General features: G+C 28.9%; 1 protein-coding gene across 6 annotated transcripts in view; it reads left to right on the top strand.

Annotated features, from left to right (window-relative positions):
• sick (sickie) overlaps nt 1-24445 on the top strand; it is a 151701-nt gene that overhangs the window by 21156 nt on the left and 106100 nt on the right. For 4 of the 6 annotated variants that reach the window (XM_088184236.1, XM_088184235.1, XM_088184237.1 and 1 more), the window contains exon 4: nt 3686-3835. In XM_088184236.1, coding sequence (XP_088040362.1) covers nt 3686-3835 — 150 coding nt within the window. Of the gene's footprint in view, nt 1-3685; nt 3836-14971; nt 15371-24445 lie in introns of those variants that run through there. The other 2 variants (XM_088184240.1, XM_088184239.1) reach the window with 2 other exon arrangements.

The following is a 24445-nucleotide window of genomic DNA, read 5'->3' as shown; positions in this document are numbered from 1 at the left end:
TATAACTAAAAAAAATTAAATTTCAGTATGAGCAAAAAATGATAAATAAAAAACGATAAATCTTTAAGATTTGCCCAATTCCCTTTGAATAAAATTATATATGATATAAAAGTTCTCTACAATATTTTGAGTGATGCGAATATTTGTATTGTATCGTTATTGTAGCCGACGTGCGATATAAATATTGGGTATATTTTTTACAATATCCATCAAATGACCAACACTTTTTGCATATAGACCACTTTTTGTCCGTCGACTCCTTCAAGATTTTTTAACCTTTCATTGACCCCAAAAAACATTAATGCTATATTTTCTACTGTTTTTTTTTATAAATATTACATATACATATCTCATACAATTACATTTATCAAATTGTCTTTCTAGAAAAATAATATGAATAGGAAATGAGAATATGTATAGAAATTTAATAAAATACAGAGAGTGAATATAAAATTATAAAAATAAACATGTACAAAAATTCGTCAGCCCCTAACATTAAAATAGACCCAAAGAATCAATATTGCTATTATAGCTACTAAGTAGATCCCTGATTCAGATTCTAATGGTCCAAAAATAATTGAATCATATTTGGAATGTTTTTAATAATGCTAGTTATATATATTCTAAACAGTTCTTAGATAAATATGTTTATTTTTTATGTAATACATAACTACGATCAAGTCATGTTGATCTACTGGTGTATTTACGTTGAAATTAATACTCCTTGAGAGTTTGATTCATAACACCCGTCTTAAACCTATTATACGAAACTAATGCACGAGATTACGTCTGGACATCGCCAGATTTTTTATATTTATAAAATATTGCGCAAGCGGTAACTGTATATTGCATTTTATACATACATATATACGACCACTAAAAGCGGATAAAGCTCGAAGATGCATTATGCAACGCAGGAGGAGGAAAGGCAGACCTTTTAATTTATTATCTTAGAAACCAACCGCAAGCGGCAATTGTCTTTCGTCTTCTGGCGGGATTTCTATTGCAACTAACTGTCTTTCTATTCCCTGACGTGTGTAAAAATGGACAACTTCAATTAGCATATTGTCGGCTCGTGTGTGAAATTTTATTACCAGTTTTTATCTGGGATTTTTTCAAGGTCGAATAGATCAGAGTTGAAATTGAGCAGACGTTTTATTTTGAGGAATGAAAGTGCTTTACGTGGCTCACAGTTACGTCACAGCATTGTTTTTATTTTGTCGGTCGCTATTTATTTGTATACACCTCTCAGCTGAGTCTGAGGACTGTTGGCGCCAGCCGATTTGAGACTAACGAGACGAGGAGCATCTGATAAGTTATAATAAAAATATATAACGATCATAATAATTTTATTATTAAAATGTATTATATGAATCATTTAACCACAATAAAATTGCCTTTCAATAGCAACTAATTAAATAATTTTATAATAAACGAAGTGTGACAAATTAATTTATAATTAATAATAATCAATGTTATATTATCAGGTTGTCCCATAAGTCTTTTCGTTTTTTCTAACATTTGCAAAAATATGTAAGTTTTTGGTTATTAACAATAATTTTAGTATTCTCTCGGTGTTTTTTTTAACAATATTCATATCTGTGATGCTCTTCAGCAGCATATCGTTAAAAAATATTCGTTTAAAAATAAACACATTTAAACTTTTGCATAGTTTTCCTTGTGACTAATGTGTGCTATTTTCATGTGTTTTTTAAATGGTTTTAAAATTACATAAATAATAGGAAAATTGTTCATTTAATGTTCAATAGCATATTTTCTAGAATTAGATGGTTAAAAAATTTATGAAATAAGGCTTGTTCATCTTGTTACCATAAAATTATTAAATTACATTTTTATTTTTTATTTGTATTTAAGACGCTTATTTCTAATATTGTTTGTTATACATCAACTTTAAAATATATTGGAATTTATAAAGCTTTTTACGAGGTAATAAACATTTTTATAAAGAAATAAACACGCAGGTAATAAATCGATTTAATCTTAGGCTATTTATTAACTATTTTAATTTGTAAAAAAACTCCATTTACAATATTTTTAAATAAATAGTTCAAATATTGATAAAATTGATCCATTTTTTAGTAAGTAAAATTTAACGAAATTTGGTGAGGCCTCCAAATGCTTCCATAGAACTGTTAATATCAATTGTGCGGCTACAATTAAACTTCACTTGAGAACCACTGGTCTAGAGTGTGTCAATTAAAATTATTAATTTCACGAATGTTAGACAGATGTATTTGATTAATACCGTTTTTAATTTTAAAAAAAGATTTAAAACGCAAAGATTTGAATTATTGTATAAATAATATTAAAATTATTTTGTTTTGTTTATAATTTTTTTTGTTGTTTTCTTTTCTTTTTTTCAAACAAAGCACACCCAGAAACGACCAGTAGTGATTCTACGCCTATCTTATAACCATATTTGTATTATTACTCGATTTTCTCCAGAGGTAATTTGCAGTATGTATATCCTTAACATATTTTTTTTGTTTTAGAACTGAAGATTGGTTATAACCGACAGACTGTAAAGTTTGTCTCGTCATTAGAATATCGTATTTTAACTCATACATACAAATATTTTATAAATATAATATTTTCACCTTGAAAGCTGACGATAAATTATCTAGGTAATAAAAAATGTATTAAATAAATTCAATCAAGGATTACAGATAAATATATTTTACGGTTTTAAGAAGTGATTATTTATGAAATAGTTAATTAAATACCTCTTACTCATAAAACCTCTTACATATTACTCATAAACTATAACCACACCACATAAAATTCTCATAAAACAATATTTTTCTAATCAAGGAAAATAAAAATTTTCGTTTATTTAAAATCATACTAAAATACAATGGTAAACAAATCATCGCTCTTACTATAGAAAACCACAGATTAACCACTAAAATACATGACGTTCACACGCATTTACGAAAAACAATTAATATTTTATCTCTTTGCGGTCTACTAAAGTGACCCTCGCTTACCGCAGATAATAAGTTCGGTTGACAGTCTTCTTTCTCGGCACATGGCAGATGAATCACACCTTCGTTTTCTTATTTCGTCATATGCGTACGTCTGCAAATGTCATTTTCAGGGTCGGCTCTTTGATTTTTTTACACAGAGATGCTCACAGACACATCGATCATTTAGTTGTAATTGTTTATTGGCGCCGTCACATTCGTTATTAATGGAAATGTGTTTAAAAACGCAAACACACCCCAAGTGTATATGTGAATACCTTTGTCGAGATGTGAATCAGTTTTACCCGCGAACATTGTTTGTTCGTTGTTTGCTCTTGACAAAGGAACATCTCATTAGCTTCGTTTTCCTCTTTTGGACGAAATCTTTTGTTGGGCTAAATGTATGAAAATAATAAAACGTTTCAATGGTACAAAGGTTCGCGAATTACTGAGTCATTCGAGGTGTGAGCTCAAATTTTGATACAATATTGCATTCGATATTAGGGAAATTTATTTTATAGAAGAAAATTTTACAACTCTATTCCAAATTTATTTATTAGATCCTTAGAATAATATGTATAATAATAATTATTGATTATTCTCACAACTAATTTAATTTTGATGGATATGATTTTATTGCCATAAAATCTGTGTCTTCTTCATTGCACAATATTTGAAACATATTATATATTTTATTACAGATCTACACAGACTGGGCCAACCATTATCTGGAGAGGGCCAAAAGCACAAGGAGAGTGCGCCAATTGGCCGAATGCGGAGATGGAAAGCTCCTCAGGGACCTGTTGGAGGCTGTCACCGGTCAAAAGGTGCCAGATTGCCGAGGCCATCAGGTAAATAACAAAACAGAGCTCACAGAAAACTAAAAACATAAACAAACGTAACTCATGCGCCCGACTAAATAAACAATAACCCGTCAATCCGCGGCGGACTGGACCGTTAAGTCCGAGTGTTTATAAACTCTCGTAAACCGCAGTTTTTAAATATATTTATTTATTGTTCCGTTCGTTTGCGTCTCGATGATTTATAACAGCGAGTTGTTAACTAAACAGACACGCTTCTTTTGAATCGGCAATAATAAACCAAAATGTGTCGAAAGAATAATGGCTAAACGTTTAATCAAGACGGTCACGCATCGTGTCCAAAATCCGCGACCGCAAATTTTGGAATCGACCCAAAATGGTTGACAATCACTGCTTTCAATATTAATTCAGTTAGAAAATTTAGAATGCGCCTTTTGCGTATAAAGTGGCGCGGAGAGTTTTCACTGAATTTTGCGCGAGGATTATGACACAAATAACAATAGATGTTAATGAACTTTCGGACGTGATGTTTAATATGGAGTGTTTTATTTTTAGGGTTATTTTTAAGCTTAGTGATTAACAAATAAAGGGTGACTGAAGTAGGTCAAGCAATTTATATTATTATATTTGTTATGGGACACATTTATTGGTAGCCCTTATATAATACATATATTTACTTATTACATATTCGCTTATATACATATTTTTGCTTTCTAAAATAAAACAAATACATCAACAACGAATTTAAATCTATTATAAATTTTGACAATAGCAAAATAAAGTTTAGTTATCAAAAAATACAATAGTTACTATGGTATTGTATCCATATTCAATCAATTTTACATAAAGTGTATTGCCTACACTTATTAATTTTCTGGAGATATAAATTAAGTATAATGGTTTTCCCTTATCTGCATACATCAAATATGTTAATAATGTGTGATAAATAAATTTATAAATAGATTTTTTATCAAGACACTTATTTTAAAATTTATTTTAAATATACGTTTAATGAATTTAATTAAGATTCTTATCATTCAGCTATCAAATTTTATCTTAATATAACGAAATATTCCCATAAAACTACTGGTGAATACAGTAATCTAAATCTATATACATACAGTTTATTTGTCTTATTTTCATTATAATATACCTACATATGTGGTTTTTTACCTGAACAAAGCAGGATTTTAATAATTTTTATAAATTTATTTCTACTTGTTCTGTTTTTTTTTTTATATTTTTTACATGTAGTTTATTATATATTTTAAGACCATACATAATTTCCTTTTTAGTGCTAATATTTACGTTTAAATATTCTGGTTATAATTTATTATCTAAATATTTTAAATATATATATACATATATGGACTGCTATATTTATATATATATATCTTTTCTTATACTAAACCATTTTTTTTTGTTGATTCAAGCACTTCATCTTTATTTAAAATAAATGTCATCGCTTTGTTATGCAATATTTGTAATTATTTCATCTTGTCCTCTCTTGTTAAAAAATTAAAGTTTCACAATATTTTAAGTAGCTGAATAATGGTGTTCATTTACTAAATAATCTTAGAAATTTTTGTTTGTTGTGTATTAAAAGTGATTTATATATTTCAATTTATATTCAATATAAACTTTCAATTTTAACTTTTACATCTTACTATTAAATAATATTCTTATACTTATTTTATACTCTCACTAAGCAAATCTAATTTTATTAACTCTTCCCTAATATAATTGATAAACAAAACAGACGGTAATGGACCTAACTTTGATCCCTTTGATGATCCATAAATTACTTTACTTTCACTCAAAATATGTTCTTTATGTATTACTTATTTAATCTTCATGATATCCCCTATAATATATTTTTAAAATTCCGTTATATGTCTTTTTGTTTATATCAGAAATTACTTCTATTATTTTTAATTTTAATAAAATAAATTTATGTATTATCATATCAAATTTCACCATAAATTTCAAGCTCTTTCGTTGACATTTTATTGTAGTATTGTTTCCTTATGAACCCAACATCGTATGTATATGCCATATATAGTATTATTTTTAGTAACTATTGAGTTGCTATTTGATTTAACTACAATATTTAAAAAAAATTAGTAAAATACATTTAATGTTTTTTACATAAGCTACCTAATCAATACAGATAAAAATCGAACTCTCCCAATACGCCACATGGAATGCGACTACATCCTTACCAGCTTGACCTTGGAAATATAATTAAAGGTGTGCTTTCGAATGAAATGACGGGCGTGCATAACGTTTAATTATACGTTAGGTACCCTGTCGCTCATGATATATCCTCGATCGGATCTCGACGTTGAATCACACGATCAGATCTTACCGTCCCATTGTGTCTAAGCCATTATCGGTGGTGGGAAGTCAAACAAAGGCGTGGTGAGAGACTGTGTCGCATGGCGCCACCGAGTCGTTGCGCAATTAAAACGCGACCTAACATCCGGGAATTTCTCCGGAAAATTTCCAAATGATTCATAAGGCTTGTTGCATCATAACTTAGGGGATAAGTTATTGTTAAGTCTCGCAAAGTTGTACTGGCCCACATCGGTGACCTAGAGAGTCACTGGACACAAGGGCGAAGATTAAAGTCGTGATATACGAGAATCCGTGAGGAGCCTATAAGGTTTGTGGATGTAATCTTTGAAAAACCAAAATAATAAGAGTAAATGTGTTTCAATATCGAAAATAATTATATTATATTAGATGTATAAATAATTAATTTTCATAACAATCTGGCGCAGATGAATAAATTGAGATTATTATAACTGCTTCTCTGACTTTTTGATAAAATAAAGCCTAATTTTCTTTTTAGAATACTTGTGTATATTGTGATGGATATGTTGGTTATCTTATTTGAGTATCGTGTCTATTTAAGTATCGCAAATTAGCTTGTTTTTTATTTTAAAATATAATAAGTATAAGTTCGGAAAAGCGTAGTCCGAAAGTTCTCAGACCGGTAACCCAGAATCTGCTGGTTTGAGTCTTAGTTTAAGCAACATTCAAATCTAATATTATTACTAAATATTTTTCGAGGTATTGAAAAATATTTAGTAATAATATTAGATTTGAATGTAGCTTAAACTAAGCCTATAAATAATCATACAATTAATGCATTTTAATAAATTACCATCTTATTTGTCCATGAGTAGTGTTTGAGAAATGGAAAACACAGAGAAAAGTTCTGAAATTCCTCCGAATTTCTCAAGAATTTTCGAGAAATTTGGAACGAATGCTTAAAAAGGATTTGGAATATGCTTTAGAAAGTCAAAGTCGAAACAAAATTTTTCAAATAATATTTTTGAAGTGTAATCGGAAATATTTGTCCCTTTTTGTACTACCTGCTCTAAATGCAGCTGTAAATTTAGCAGATTAAAACTACTATTTGTCTTTGAATTGCAGCAGTTGTTAACCATTTTAAAATATTCCCATCAATTTAATTTTTAACAAAAAAAACAATTAATAAGAATTCTCTATTACTTTTCTTTACAAGGAACACTGACCATGATTCTGAATATTTTCATCGTTTTTCAACTAAAAGAAGCTTATCTTTCGTCCATCGGTAGGATTGTTCGAAATTTTCTAAAATCTAGTGGGAATGCTAAAAGGTGTTCCGTCATAAGTTTTTACTAGTGACATTTTATGTACATAAGTTCAGATATCGAACAGAATTACAGCGGTATTTGCAGTCTCTAATTGCATCATTCTAAGCAGTTATTAAAATGTCCTTCGCAATTATATTTTTGTTAATATCTTCTAATATATATAATATACTGAAAACTTCTGCGGACAATTTTATTTGTGTATATCAGCAACCATAATAATTACTATTAGGACCACTTAATACAGTCATTTTCGGATGAAGTTGGGATTATCTAAATTAATGTTTAACTCCTGAAAAATATAAAAATATTACTAATTTCATAACTATTAAGATTAAGATATAACTTAAGTTTTCAAAAATACAACAATAAACTAAATTCTAAACACTAGAACGCCACAAAACGTTGAGAGGATGAGAAAATCAATCACTAAGATTCTGGCACTCTAAACGTCACTATGTTATATAGTTAGAGGAAAATAAATAGATATCGTAAATCACTTGAAATGCATCTTTAGGTAGTCGCAATTACATTAAAGTGAAATTGAACTTATTTATATCTTGTAGTAATGATTTATAATTCAATTAGGATACTATTTTTTTTATTTTCAAGGAAATATAGAAGTTATGGTATTTTATGCTTGAAAAGTTTACAATCCGTTTATTTATATTTAATTATATGTCTAAATAAAAAAAAAATATTTAAAAGGACCTTGAATAAATAATCCTAAATCCGCATAAAGTACGATAAAACTAGAATAAAGTTTGTCCGTACACCTGAGTCTGAAATTATACGCGGGTCACGTTATTTAAGGTAAAAGGGAGATAAACTTTAACAGTGCTCTGCATTGAAGATGTACAATTTATATTTTAGATAGAAATGCTTAGGCTTCGTTTGACATTTCTGAATATTGATGTTTCCATTAAACGCTTCAACTGGAATAAATTATTACATTATATGTGGACCATCAATATCTGTTCACTCGACGTTTCCTCGTACTTGACCTATGGCTGGGTCCCACCGTGTAAGTACTTCTGCTGAAGCGTCTAATGCCTCCATCTGTTTCAATCCGCAGCTTGCGATGTCCATAAAGAGTGTCAGATGTCAAACTTTTCATACTATAATATCATCCTTCGAGCACTCAAAAGCGGCCATGTGATCTTATCCTTTGTATCGAACCGCCGATCTGGGTTATACGCCAAATTGTTCATTCGCTGCTATTTTTTCCACTGCGACAAAACTTTGTTTCGCAAGTTATCTCACGAAAACTTACGTTACGATTCCAATTTAAAAGTTCCAGATAACGCTCAGCTATCGCCGCATATTGTCAAAAGTTGCGTGGGCAATCGAGTGACCCTTTTCTATGGTGACCTTTTCCGCTTTGTTGCGTGTGTGTGTATGTGCATATTAATACAATATTTGTAACTAATTAGTTCTTCAAAACTACGTTCGTTTCTAACGTGATAAATAATACCTTTTTGTACGGAAGAGAACCGGTCTTCTCTCTTATATGTATATTATTGTACTCGCAACAACAGTTACGTTCGACTGAATTTTTTCAATATTTTTTTTAGATCCGATGATGAAATACACAATTTTGCATACATAAATAATAAAAAAATAACACAACTAATTAAAACAATATAATTATAACTTTCCACATTATTAATTTAATATTATTTAATTTTATAAAAACGTATTGTTTTTTGGATATATTTGATATTTAAGTACATAAGTGACTTTCCTTGTTACAGTATAACTATACAATAGAACAGCAAAGTAAATTCGTGTATTTTTTATAGCGCAGTGTTTTTTATTTATTTTTTATGTAAAAGCAAAATGTAAGGATAATACTTATTGAGTACGAAATAAAAATGTTGAGTGTTGCATATCGCACTAGCATTATTGAAATATCATTAGTGTCTCACGTGACTTAAATTAAATTTTACATTTAAAAGTAAGGAGCTCTAGTGAAAACTAATAAACGAAATGATTACGTGGAATTATTAAAAAAATATTATATATTTATTTTAGTTTATGTACACAGAATACTAGATAGACAAAAAAATTCTCTTTTCAAAATACATGTTCTATAATACATTGTATTTGTAATTTCTTATCGATCAATTAAATCTAGTTATAATATATTATAAATATTTATATATGATAAGTCTATAATGATTTATATTTAATATATATATACATATATGACACATACATATATTAACAATTATTTTGTTAAATTTACATAAATTAAAATTATTACTTATACTTATTTATATATTTAAATCATTTCGATTTAATATAATATAATCAACTCATCAATCACATTAATTTGCATCTAAATTGCAGTTAAACTATAAATAGTATACATATTTTTTAATCAATCCCATAGTGTTTTTTGAAGATAACAATAAAGGAAAACATATTTCATTGTTATGTAATAGCACACGTTAAAATTATGCATTAATTCCATAACCTATGACAAATGGCGCTTGCATTTCAGCTACTCCTAGTCCACTATTCATTACCAGACTATGTAAATAATATTTGTCGTGTAGGAGGGTCGAGTTCGTCCCTGCATATAAATGAAGGACTTTAATATTCAGCCCGTCCGTCGGCTGTTCTCAGCCGGATTATTGCCCATATAAATATATATGGGTTAAAATTTAACCGCGTAACGATCTTGTTTATTTTGGCAACTAGTTTAAACGATTCGGACGAACCACTTTGATATTAAGTCATCGGTAAAGGTCGATACGTTGATTGCGTACCCGGAGGCTGTGGGTTCGAATCTTCGTTGCAGTTTATCATAACGGGATTGTAAAATTCTTTGATACATGTTCGCCACTAACTATGCACGCACACACATGAGATTAATTCACCATCATATGAAGTTCCATATGAAAATACAACATGAATGTCTACTAAATCGTATTTAGATATTTAACCGTTTGAACGCCGTAAACTATTTTAAATCAAATTTTCAGACAAAAAAAAACATAGCAATGAGTTTTTTAGTGTGTGAATTTATTTTTAAAGTTAATATCACATTTTAAAAAGTGCGAGGTGCTTAACAGATTCATTGCAATCCATGGTAACAGTTGAGGTATTACTCTCCACATCTATATTAGATCGACAGTATCCTCAGGTGGTCGGGTCAACGTATCAATACATCTCCATCTCGAAATTCTCACTCGGTTAACGGCATACGTCAGCTGTTCAAGAGAGTTGCAGCCCTTTTGAAAAATATTGGATCAGCTGATTGCGGTCGGTCGACGAAAAGAATAATCTCTCGTCGACCGACTAGTGGTGGTTTGGTGAAAAGTGAACCTTACCGTTCATAAGCTCTAGAATGAGTGATTTTATACAAAATATCCAAACTTCTAAATAATAAACTCTCATCAATATTATTGCGCAATATATTTGTTTCTTAAGTGAGTGGAAAATTTCCCTTTTTGCGTAAGAATTTCGGTTCAGATTAGTTTTTATGAGTTGTTAATTTATTTTATTTAATTATATATTTATTTTTAAGTACACTGTTTTCCTTTATTAGTCGTCATGAACGATTTTTTAGATGCGCACGTAGACGAGAGAGCAAATTATTATCATATTATCCCTTATTCTTGCCCGTTGCGGCCAGGTGTCAGAGATTGAGAACGCTTCTCTTGCTTCTTAACAAGCTTACAAAACACAATGATGCTTTCCGTGATAGCTATAAGGAGCTGGAAAAAATATGTGGAATAGTGCTCATCTAATTTAACTGTTTTTTATTATTTATTTTTAATTGCTTAATTGTATAATTATTGTTTTTATAATGGCCATCGTAACGCATTAGGGAAACTTGGCAAGTCATGATGATCAGATTTGTAATAAAAAATAAAATAAAATTTGTATGGGAGAATGTTTTTTCAGCTCGTTTCATGATTATTAAATTATGATTTCTAAGAACAATGGTTTGTCAATATCTGGTTCTCAAACTATTAATTTGTACGATGTAATATATTTTTTATCGTCCTTTTGATAATTTAATAAAATGCTTTCTATCCGTTCAATTTTAAAGTTTAAATCTATCCATTGAGTTCTTAGTACGCTGATATTTATCTATGATGTACATATTTTCTTTCAAATCAAATTTTAGTATTGATTTTTACAAATAATTATTTTTATGTATCGTAAACGAATATGTGAAATATTTATTTACATAAACATAATCAGTGGTTTTTTCATTCTTTTCTTAAGAATATATTATGGACATTTTAATAATTACAACGTTATCTAACGTAACTTCTAATTGTATAATATGTTTTTTATGTTAAATGTTGTTATAATTTATTTTCCATGACAGATTTAAATATATAAATTAAATTATAAATAACAACTTACTAATAAATATATAAATTAAAAATTATAATAAAAAAATGCGTTATTTGATTAATTATTCAATTTAGGCACTGGCAAAGGAATATTTCTCATGAGTTCTAGAATAAAATATTATTATTTATTAATTAGTATAAAATATAAAATGATTTAATATGGTACAAAACCATTTATTTAACTGTCCAGATATATTTAATAAGCGCGGAATGGTATTCATATTACATGCGCAATATCACACTACGTGTCTGCCAGTAACACATATTAAATATTTTTATGGAACATCCTGTATTAAATTTGTATACATATATATAAGTTCATTTTCGCACGTGTTATTATTTATCTTAATTGAAATCCACGTCAAGATTGATGTTCTCAGAACTGTGATGATTCGCGAGAGCGTTTCGTATTTCGCGAGCGACGAATTAATTTATGTTTTATTGTGTAACAAACTTAAAAAAATGGTGTTTTGTGTTATTGTTATAATGAGCGTATTATTATCCTCCGGTTAAACTCGTTGGACAAAAGAGCGATGATTAATGAGAATACGTCTTTACTAATAGCAGTTTACTGTTCTATTCCTTTTTTCATTCTTCTCATTTTTTTCCTTTCCGAACGTTGCGTTTAAAAAAATGATATGAGATGCTCCTCATTTTTTTTAGAAAAAAATCTTTATACAGCTACTACTATAATAAATATTTTACGTTTTTTTGCAAAAGCTTAAGACGTGTCAAATTAAAAGCATTTAGGTTACCGTGCGACTCCAGCTATATTTTTAACCGTTCTTTTTTCGGCCGACACACATATGAAAAAGGACACGCTTTTATTTACCTAGCCGTTTTATTTTTATAAACACACTCCGTCCCACCTGTGTGCTCAGGTATCGGAGCGTTAGTCCTTAAAAAGGAGTACATTTTGACAATCTTATGTAAGCCTGCATTAAGGTCAGTGTTATACAGTGCGATCGTAAAGTAACGTAACGTTTTGCCATTATGTAAATTTGTCATCGCTTCGAGCGATTTGGGATTTTTGTATAACTTTTATTTTCAAGAAGGAAAGAAAAAACTGTAAAATATGTCAGTGTTCTTGTGTGAATGTGTTCATATTTACATTTTAAAGAGTGGATTACCTTGAAAGATTCCGCGATGATTATCTCGTTTTGATGGGGTTTTTGTCTTTTGAGTAACTCAGATTCTTAGTTTCCATTTTAAGAGATAGCTCTTTGATGTATAAACATCAAATTTATGATGATTATAATTTATAATAACTAACTTTCTATCATTTTTATTAATACTAAAGTCAAACATCCAATCTTCGTTTATGGTTAAATTTGGCATGAAGAGAGGCAAAAATCATGTAATATGTTTGCTACTTTACGGTAAAAGCACTACATTGCAAAATATCAACCTTTAAGGAAATTTTTATTATTACAAAAAATGCGCGAAGTTAGTTTTTTTTAATAACGACTTTGAACTTGATTAAATATATTTTAATATTTTTTTATAATTATAAACATATGTAAAAATATTTTTATAATTAAATCTCATACCTATTATCAAAATTACTATCATATAAAATAGCAAATATTATTATCACGCTTCATAATCAAATAGGTTGATTTTAAGGTAGTACTTACGGTTAATTAATTTTAAATTAAAATATGTATTATTTAAATTACATATATTTTTTAGTGGTAATAAAAATTCAAACCGTTTAGTTAATTAATGCTATTTTTATCTACATTATAGTATTTGTTTACTTTAAAATAAAATAATACTAATAAAAAACTGTAGGTTTGAGATTGTAACTCATATTTTATATAGCAAGATTTATTTAATTTGTTTCTTTAATAATAAAACCAAAAATATATCTTGACGAAAAACTTAATTACGTAAATGTACAATTAGTTATAGTTATGTTTTCAAGTATGCTATCTGTATTTAGGTAAAGTAAAAGTTAGGAAAAACCTCCTGGGAAAATTTGTCAAAAAACATTTATAATATCAATGGTTATTACTAAATTATGTATGTATTATAAATTATCCCTTGTAACATGACAGGTGTTAGAATGGGGAAAATACAATAAAAAACTACTAAGTAAGTAGTGAGACACCGAACTGAGAGCAAATTATGTAAATCAGAGACTACTTTATCAACTTTATTAATTCTGTACTTTTTCGGTTAGGGAAATCTAAAATAATCTAATCTGTAATGATCAAATAAAAATAAAATGATATAATAATCATAAGTCCGACCTCAAAAGAAAAGAGTTCATATAGGATTAAAACCCAGATGTCACAGACTTAAATATATTAAAACGTGTTGTTTATCGTTGTTCGTGCAACGAATTTCTCGATTTTTTGTTATGTTAATTTCGAATTGTTCTCGTGTTTTTACATTATTCTTAAATGCTACAAAAAGTAAAATATTAAAGTTAAATTCTCGGCGAATAATCTTTTGGCAGAAGTTATCTTTTTCCGGAGTATCGGTATGCAATCTTTTATCGTATCAACGAAGAAAATATTTTATCATAATTTCATGACATATATTTGACATATCAAACTATCATACTTATTTTTTTATTCACTAAATATATTACATGTGCAAGCGTATGCTAATTAATGTTTTATAAAAGCACATTGCATAACATAAATGATTATTTCGGATCGGGTTAAATGTGATTTATTATTTTAACATGTCACAATAGTATGTGATTTTTTCTCCACATACACCCAGTTCATAAAATTCTACAATCCTAAATATTGCGTACAGTCGTTGCACAAATATCTATTTGATTATCGCGTTATCTGAATCAAAGTTCACCATTATTGTGCCGGTCAAATTGGCACCGAAGGTTCTAGCCTACTTTTAAGCACGACTGAATCCAGTTTTGTGGCATGCCAATTACAAAATACATGTGATATATTATACGCTTATTACGCTATGCTTATAAACCACTACGTTTACCCCCTTGAAATTCTCAAGGCACCCCCAATTAGTGTTTTGAAATTTCCGCATTGCGTCACACACACGTTAGGGTTGACTCCATTAGACTTATCTCGAACTCGTCTCAAAAGCTACAATGACAAGACTTATGCGTCACCCTGTACCAGTCTCTCGGCCATGTGACCAGTACGAGGCCGCTGTATTATTCAGTCGTTGTTAACCCGCCGCGGTGGTCGGATGTGAGGCATCGCAGTTTCGTAACCGCGCCGTTAACCGCGAATGTTATGTTTTCGAGTTAACGTAACCTTCTGTGAAATGTCAGTGATTCAACAGTGATTTATTCTTAATTTTATTGCATGCTTAAACCGCACGTGCGAATCTTATCGATTCTCGATAACAATATTTTCTTAAATCCAGTTTAGTGCAATTATAATTTATTAACATTATCTTAACCGCGATGATTAATATCGCATCGGATTTGATTTATCCACATACATAAAACGCGTTTAATGTGACATTCGTTGAATAGTTTAAAACGTCGTTAAGCAGCGGTTATCTGAGTACATCTTTTCCTGACACTGTTTTTAACGATCAATTAATTAGTAAGTATCTATTGATGTGTTTATATTTTAAATAACATTCATATTACCATTTAAATTCAGTGTATTTAAAATTATATTATTGGATAATATACTTAACTCTCACTATCTAATCTAATATTCTTTGCTTATCTTTTGCAATATGCATCAACATTTTGCGAACAAAATTTTGCTTCAATTAAATTCAGTACGAATTACATGTATGTATGTATACTTATAGTCTTTGTACTGTTTTTATATTTATATAAATATTACTTATAAAATATACAGCCTATGATAAAATGTTTTTTTTAGTAAGATATAAACCTTATATATTATTTTGTATGCTAAAATTACCCTTAGAAAATATGCTGAATATTTATTAAAATTACATTAGCATAGCTTAAAATTCCCTTCAGCTACATTTTTTTTATTTAATATTTACGATGAAACACGTGTATATGTAAAGTAATACATATTTATAAAAATGTCGTTATGTATAAAACTCTAAGAAGTTAAAATAAGACGAAATAATTCAATTTAATGAAACGGGAAATTTGCACATTATTTTTTTTATATTCTAAAGCCAAGATTCTATTACACATTTATATATTTTTAATATAAATTAAATTCAAAAGATTTAACCTTATAGTTATATAGTAACTTCTCATAGAAAAAATAATATCTCACGGTGAACCACAGGGGTCAAAATTAGGATCATTGCTGTTAATAATATATATTATGATATAATATTTATTATAAATACATTTAGAATTCATCTGTTTGCGGACGATACTCCAATTTATTGCATAGGTAATAATGTTATAAAAATGGTTAAAAATAGTGCATGTTTATTAATTATAAAGATATGTTAGATAACAATATAAAAATAGTTATAGCTAACTCTAGTATAGAAATAGTTGATAATATAAAATATTTAGGAGTCAGCTTAAGGATAGTTAGGTACAAGAAAACGAGTATGGCCAGGAGAATGATAATTTTTCTAAGACATATAATAATTTTCCTAGGACAATCCTCTTGTCTTTTTTTTTCCTCAATGGAATAAAGAAACACCTTCATGTGTTAAGAAATATATTATATTTGTATAATGTTTTATACATATGTATCTTTTGATTAAATTTGTTTAATGTACAAACAATTAGCTATATTATCTTAATAAAATAAAATAAAATAAATTACAATTCTGCGTATTAAAAGATAAAACATATTTATTTATAGAAAATAGCAATTCATTTCAAAACGATTGATAAAAAAATAATATGCAACAACAAAACTTAAGTGTAGACTTTAATCTATAGAAAGTCTGTAGTTAAAAAATATTTCTTATCTTTGAGTAAAAAGTTATAAAGTTTTATTTAACAAATTCATTTTTATTATTCGATAACAATAGTATTTAATGAATAGTGGTAGATAGATAAAGTATCGCATATTTAAATTTTAGAAGATCATTTCGAATAAATAAAGCACTTTGATTCAGAGTATCATAATAGTTAATTTAAAGTCAAGCCAAATTTATATGCACAACATGATAACATACTGTTTATAAAAATGTGATTTATTCTATTTCGATGCTTTTAAAAGTATAAATAATTTATTAATTTGATTTAGTTTTCCATATGAGTATTTAATTTATAACAATATAATATTGCGAGTTTAATACAAATCTATAGCAACTATGTTCGTAGTTGGTATTATGTAGTGAAACACTAATTTCATAAATTACTTAGCACGACGCACAAGAGACTATGGTGATTGAGGTTAATGGTTCGAATTCCGGTATTAACTACATGGAATCCTGCACGTCCTAATCGTTATACTAGCCTGATAAATCTCTAGTATATTGTCTGTATTATCTTTTTTATTGCTTTTATGACTGTGCGGTTAATATCACATCTAGAGTGAGTTCTTCCTGTCTTAATCTGATTCCGCGAAATTAGTCATAAATTATCTGCTCTAGTGCGCAAGGTCAACTTTATATAAAGCACACATGATATTTATAAAGCTCTTCTTGGAGTCCGGCCGCAAGTCAACAGCTGATTTAAATTTATAAAAGCTCACTAATACTAGATAACATTTTATCGGCATGCACTAGTAAACTGACAACACGGGTTTCGTCCGCGTCATTAACTCTTGTGCCTTTCGAGGGCGGTGACAAAATCCCTCGTTTCTAAAATCCAGTTCGATGTATGTATATATTTGTCATGAACTACTTATTCGAAAGTTAAGCAACTTCGTTTTCTCGAACGGTCTTTTTTAGAATTACTTGAATCGCCGCCGTCAGCGTGTGAGCTATGACAATAGTCGTTCCTGAGATATTTCCACAAAAGGGGATACGGGTCGTATCCATATGTGCCGTTTTGCTATAAGTAATGCAATACAATTCATTGCATTTTTGACGTAGCGTCAACTCAATGAAGTTGCTAAGGGGTGGTGTCGACAACGACTTTCGTGCCTTAGAGATTCTTTATTCTTGCCCGTTGCGGTCAGAGTGCCAGCGCTTGTGAACGCTTCTCTTGCACGAGCCATCCGGCCTCTCAACGAGCTTGCCAAACATAATGATGTTTTCGACGATAGCTACAAGGAGCTGGAAAAAAATATGTTGGATAGTGAGGACCATATTTAAAATAATTGTTACATAAAACGAATTGTTTGTGCATTAATGTTAAGACAGATTACGTGCGAGCAAGTATTGGTCAAAATAGTGAACACCTTATGAATAAGTCTCTGCGATGAAACCTTTTTCAAAGAAAAACTCCGGAGATTTTTTTACATAAATGCACCAACAATTCGTTCTATGGAACAAATTATTTATTAAAATGCACATATCTTTTAAAATAAGTCCCTGTTAAATCGCATCATATATATTTTATTTATGCCCTTAATAATTAATTTATATTTTTAAGTCATTTTAAATTGTTGTTTGTATAATGGCCATCATGATGCATTGTGGAAACAGTCAATTCAGGATGATCAGATTTGTACTAAAAAATAAATTTATATTAAATATATTTCCCGCTAATAATGTATCATTAAAGCATAGTAGTTAATAAACATTGCCGTATATAATTGATTAGTAAAATTTAAAAATACTAAATACGAGGCGGTGGATATAAATAATATAATTTTAAAAGTAAGTTATATTCTATATTTTTCTTACCGCGTCTGGGAAATTAAAATTAGTGATTTTTACAACAAAAATTCGATTTGGTTTTCCTTGCTTTTTCTAATCTTATGTAAGTGATAAGATTTCTATATCATTTGTAAGATGTAATAATATTTCATTTATAACGACTCACTAGATGGAAAGTAATATAATTTTATTGGCCCAAAATAACTTTGTCCCATTAAAAATCGATCCCTATTAAACTAGACTTACAAGCTACTTAAGAAAAATAAATAGTAAGACGTGCGATTTTTACTCTCGACCTTTCAAAGTAGATATCGATCGTGCCGCTATATTTATATTACTAAATTAATCTGCCAAGTTGCGCTATAACGCTAGATCGCGGAAAACGCGAAACTCGATAGCCGCATTATTAATTCGGATTGAAAAAAAACTTTTCCCATAAGACCTAGCGCGCTTATGTCTCTATATCACGTGATCGTATGATAGACGACCGCTGAATTTAATTTCGAATATTTTTCCAGAGCCCCGTTTTTCCCTTCGGCTGTGTCGTGCCCGAAATAAGAGTGCAGTATATTCGAGAGTACGTTTGGCGGGCGCGTCCGGTTTAAATCCAATTATCCAGAGCTGCCGTTCGCTCGTTTCGATTAAAACGACCACAGTTTCGAATTTGTTAATCGAGTTTCGTCCGTGATTTTAAAGTGTCGCGAATTAACGGCGAGCAAACGAAGGATTTGGGTCGTGGAGAGTTTTCATCGCGCGGGTTTCGCGCTTGAAGGGCGCCGAGCGTCGATGTCCTTCATCGATGCGAACGCATCGGTGTAATTAATTAAAAATTCTAGAGACACGCTTTTATGATTTGATAATATGTATACTATAATATAAGGCTTCCTCTTTATTTTAGGATGATCGTATGCTGACAGCCAGGCATGCCGAGATGGGGGGGAAAGGGGATAAATTCATGTTTCCCGACTCTGAAAAAAATCATAGCATGAATATATTTACAAAAAAAAAGTAAAAATATACCTCAAATAATGAATCTGAACTAATCTATCTAGAAAATATCTCTTTAAATACGTCATTTCAATAAAATTATATCGGAAAATATTTTCCCCAATAGATATATAATTTTACCAGTGAGAATATTAAATTATCTGGCAAGTGCTAGTATAAGTATGTGATTGCAACTCTTCTATATGTAGTAATATATATATTTTCATACCTTTAATTATTTATTTAGATCCGATGTACAAATTTTACAGTGAATGTGTATTTTTGGTAAAATTATATTTTCACTAGTAAATTCCAAATACATTTTCATCAGTAGATATATATAGCAAAAATATAATTTAACCGATAGGCGCTAATATATTTCTCTAAAATTTCTATGAAGCTCAATTTTACAGTTGCGAAACGTCCATTTGCTGTTCAAACCCAAACCTAACCTAATGAAAGTTCTAAAACTAATTATGGTTTTAAAACTTTTATTAGGTCAAGTCCAAAATACAAACTAAGCCAACCCATCTCTTAGGTGAAAATAAGCGGAAGAATAAGTACAGATAGATATCGCATCTCACATATTGCTCCATAGTTTGTTTGCATTACGATATTACACTATGTTTTAAAAATATGATAGCTATCCTTACCGATATTACTATGAACTTCTAATATAGGAGGGCTGGTCAAAGTATATTCAAACCGAATTTTGGTCAATAGGAGTGCGCAAAATCAATTATCATTTCTCAGAAGGCAAAAATTCACATCAAATGCAATAAAGTTGTGTCTCCCTGAGCGTACCTGACTTAGAAGGGCTTGCCAGCATCGCAGTTTTATATCCATTTTAATAGAAACAGTGCGGTGACTACAAACAAATATTTTTTTTATATTTAGATATTTTTTAAGTAAAGAAATTAAATACATAATAGTTTTTATTTTTTGCCATAACTTTTAAACAGTATTTTTTCATTATTATGTATTAAAAATATCACAATAAAGGCATAAAATTGGATGGAAGTCAATAATATGTGTTTAAAATAATTATTTATTAAAAAAAATATTATATGCATATACCTACTAAAATAATGTTTTTCATAATTATATCTTTTGTATGTATGTATATTTATAATGAGACAAAAACACTATATTGTATTGTATTATTATTGTATTTATTCAAATAATAATATTTGCCTAATTTGAGATAAACATATGTTTGTATCACCTGAATCAAAAAAAATATGTTGTGGAAATTCTTGCTAGAGACTATTTTGATTTTATTTTTCGAGATCCAGTTATACCAATAGTTTTCTTTCTTAAGCTTCATATAGTCTCTAGTAGTTTGGTTTTTAATCTGAGTTCTCAGATTCATAAAATAACTAAACGCTAATTACATCTAATAAGTTGTTGAAATAAAAAAAAACACAAGCAAAAAGCTTTTTTTATTGATTTACGATTGATCATATACCTAATTTAAAGTACGTTAATAGAAGTAAAGAACTCACAAATATAAATGATGTGTTTAAAAAATCTTATCTGCCAACAACTTTTTTTCTGATTGGTCATCACTATCTTTATTATTTGATTAAATATGTATTTTTACTCCAGTCTATTAAAAGTGACACTTTGTGAGTTTACTTAAAATATTTACTTAAAGCAAAAATTCTGATCATAGATGATCAATATACACATACATATATATGTATATTTAAGAATACTTCAATATATAAAAAAAATGTCTGTTTATATTACATATGTTAATATGATTCGATTTCAAAATATCATGTTTTAAAAATATTTTACAATTAAATTAGTAATTTACATTAGTATGTTACACTTACATTCCTTATAACATACTTTTTTTTAAATCTCATTTTCCAAATCAAAATATTAATTTATCAAATTATATTGTGCTCAAATTGTTCACCAGTATTCTACAAGCTGTGGCAAGCATTCACGACACATTAGTTTGTATTTTTTAATTAAATTTAAAGTTGTAAACGCCTATATTAGTTGAAAGGCCCTGAAGCATTGTGCTTAGGAAATATTTTCTCGATATTTCACTGACCTGAAACGATTGTTTGAAAATAAACTTCTGTTGAAGTTTATCGCACACCATTATATTAAATCTAAACGAAATCGATAGTTCACCATGACTGTGGAACGTGACTGTTGTTGTTTTTTTATTTCAATACAGACTCTTCTGAAAAGGGTTTCGATTACGAAACTTTTCATTTAAAATTAAACTGATTGAATGAAGCTTAACAGGATACTGTGTAAACCGATTCATGATGGATTGCTAGTATAAAATCGGGTTTAATTACAATTGAATAGGATTGTGATAATATTGTATTATATATTCTTTTCTTTTTTATTTGCTCTGATATGATGATTTACAAATCTATATGTTTGTTTTTAGATTAATCGGTAAAAAACGATTTCATATTTGCTATCGTAAAACAATACGAAACAAATCATCAATGTAGGGTGTCTATAAATCAAAACATCAGCCGCATCCCTCGACGTTGATCGAGTGCCCATTGCGTTTTATGATGCATTCAATCCACAATGGCCATAAAGTGACATAATTGCCCACGTTTGCGGACAAGCAATTCCCTCGGCTGATTAATCGCATTGTGCGACAATAATAAAAAAGGGAACGCGATACGATCGACAGGCAGGCGTTCAACAAGTGGCACGAATGCTTTTATGTCGATGGCCATTTCGGCAAGGGCCGTGTTGAAATCTGCATAAAGTTAATTCGTGTTATTAAGCACCGTTCCGACTCCTGGCCGGACGACGTAACGGCGGTCGTTATATGTGTCGAAGGATTCGATGTAATGTGCTTTATTGCCCGACGATGCTAAAGTTGTTGTCATGCTTTTCATACACGTTTGCGGACATTTTTGGCATACTTTTCAAGGTCACATATGTATGCATTATATGTACGTTAAAACGATAAATATCCAGTAGGATTTTAACTGGTTTTCAACAGGAACGTCATTTGAGGGGAGAGGGCAAGTGCCCCCATTGCCAAAAAAATGCATGTCATGTAATGAAATACTATGAATTTTAATGAAATTAAAATATTTAAAAAAACGCCCATTGTGTAGCCAATTTTTGCCTCCTCCTGGATAAATCTGAAATGACGTTCCTGGTTTTAAACAAGAAATTATAGGGTTACCCCTTAAATAAAATATAAAAAAAATCTCGATTCTACCCCAAAATTTTTTTTTTTAATAATTCATTTTTAATAATTTATTTAACTTATATTGTTAATATATTGTTTTGAAAGTCTCTTAAAAATCAAGAAAACTAATCAAATGGTTTTATCTGTATCCTTGGCTAACTAGTAAAATGCTAACCGTTAAATGTTTTTCTCTGAATCATGATTATGAATTATTAACATAGAATGTTTTGAGAAATAATGAAATCCTTTACTTGTTTGATTACTATTTCTTTCATCACTTTTTCTATACAAGACAACATATTAATTGGTCTCATTTCCTTGACCTTTTTACTATTATTTATTTTAGGTATAGGTATAATAGTAGCAATATTCAAATTATTACGTATTTTTCCTTCAGAGAGTTCATTATTTACTATATGTTTGTATGTAATTCACTAAATTTTACGTTCAATGCTCCATTATTGTATTTTACTAAAATATTAAACTGATGTATTGTATTCACAATCTCTTCTCTACTCTCAATGTAGTATGTATTCATTTTTCTGCTATTATATGGGGATCTTTACACACGTTTCCATCAATCTCCATATTTTTATGTCGTTTCTCTGAGTAGCATTAATTAAGAAATTTTATTGTTTTCCATATCTAATTTGGGTCATTTTTATTTCATCTATCGACTTTTCATACCATTTTTTAGCTATTCTTAATACTTCGACTGCCATATTTCTACATTGTTGCTATGTTTCTATTTTTCATTTAAGACTTTATATTCTATTCGTTTTGTTTTTATTATTTGCAATATCTACAATATTCTTATAAATATTGTTTCATATTATATTAACATGTTATCTACATTCCAATCACTAAAATTAATAAAATTAATCTTTTAAATATCATTATTTTTTACCTTAAATACATTATGTTTTTCTATATAAATATAGACAATAAAATGCTCAGTAATTAGTTGTTTTCACTTTACATTGCACTCTTTTACAATTGGCAAAACATCTATTAATGTGCTTAGTTGTCTGTGTTATTAGTTGTCCTTGTATTTTTGTTAACACATTGTCATAAACATAACATATTTCCCATATTTCTATTTTTGACCTATAAAAATCATTTTTCTATTTTGAAGTAAAAAAGGCTAACTTTTGCAAAAAGCCAAAATAAAGTACCTGATTTTCAACTTTTCTTTGCAATCCTAAAGGGTTAATCATCTTTAATTTACTGATATCAATGATCGTCCTAGGGATATAAACTACGCTTTAATCTACTCTCTTTTGAAGGTTTAATATATGATTATATAGCGGCAAAAAATATGATAATCACATGGGATTTTTATCCATTAATTTAAAAAATTGATTGCACAATTTAACAAGCAAACAAAAACATATAGAAGTGATCAAAAAAATGCCTCAGGACGAATTAGACCACAAACTCGTTAATTCATTAATTACTTCCGTGCTGTTCCGTACTTTAGCTTTATTAATGAATAAGGGAGGAGCAACAAAATAATATTTTGAAGTTAATTACTATTTATTAGTGGTAATTTACGATTTTAAAATAAATTTTTACCATAAGATATTTCAGGGTTGAATAAAAATTTATTTTTAATTATTGTCTAATTGTTTACAATAAATTCTTGGAAATACAGAAATAATCATTTAAAGAGTTTAAAAAATATACATAAATTTATTTAGATATATATTTAAGATATATGATGATTTTTAAGATGAGCTTTTTTTCACGCTACTATACTTATTTATGTATA

Source organism: Plectrocnemia conspersa, unplaced genomic scaffold, assembly GCF_051122295.1.
Source record: "Plectrocnemia conspersa isolate PC_06_02 unplaced genomic scaffold, ASM5112229v1 ptg000004l, whole genome shotgun sequence".
Lineage (NCBI taxonomy): Eukaryota > Metazoa > Arthropoda > Insecta > Trichoptera > Polycentropodidae > Plectrocnemia > Plectrocnemia conspersa.
The sequence above is the reverse complement of the archived record's forward strand: the minus strand, read 5'-3'. Positions and strand labels throughout refer to the sequence as shown.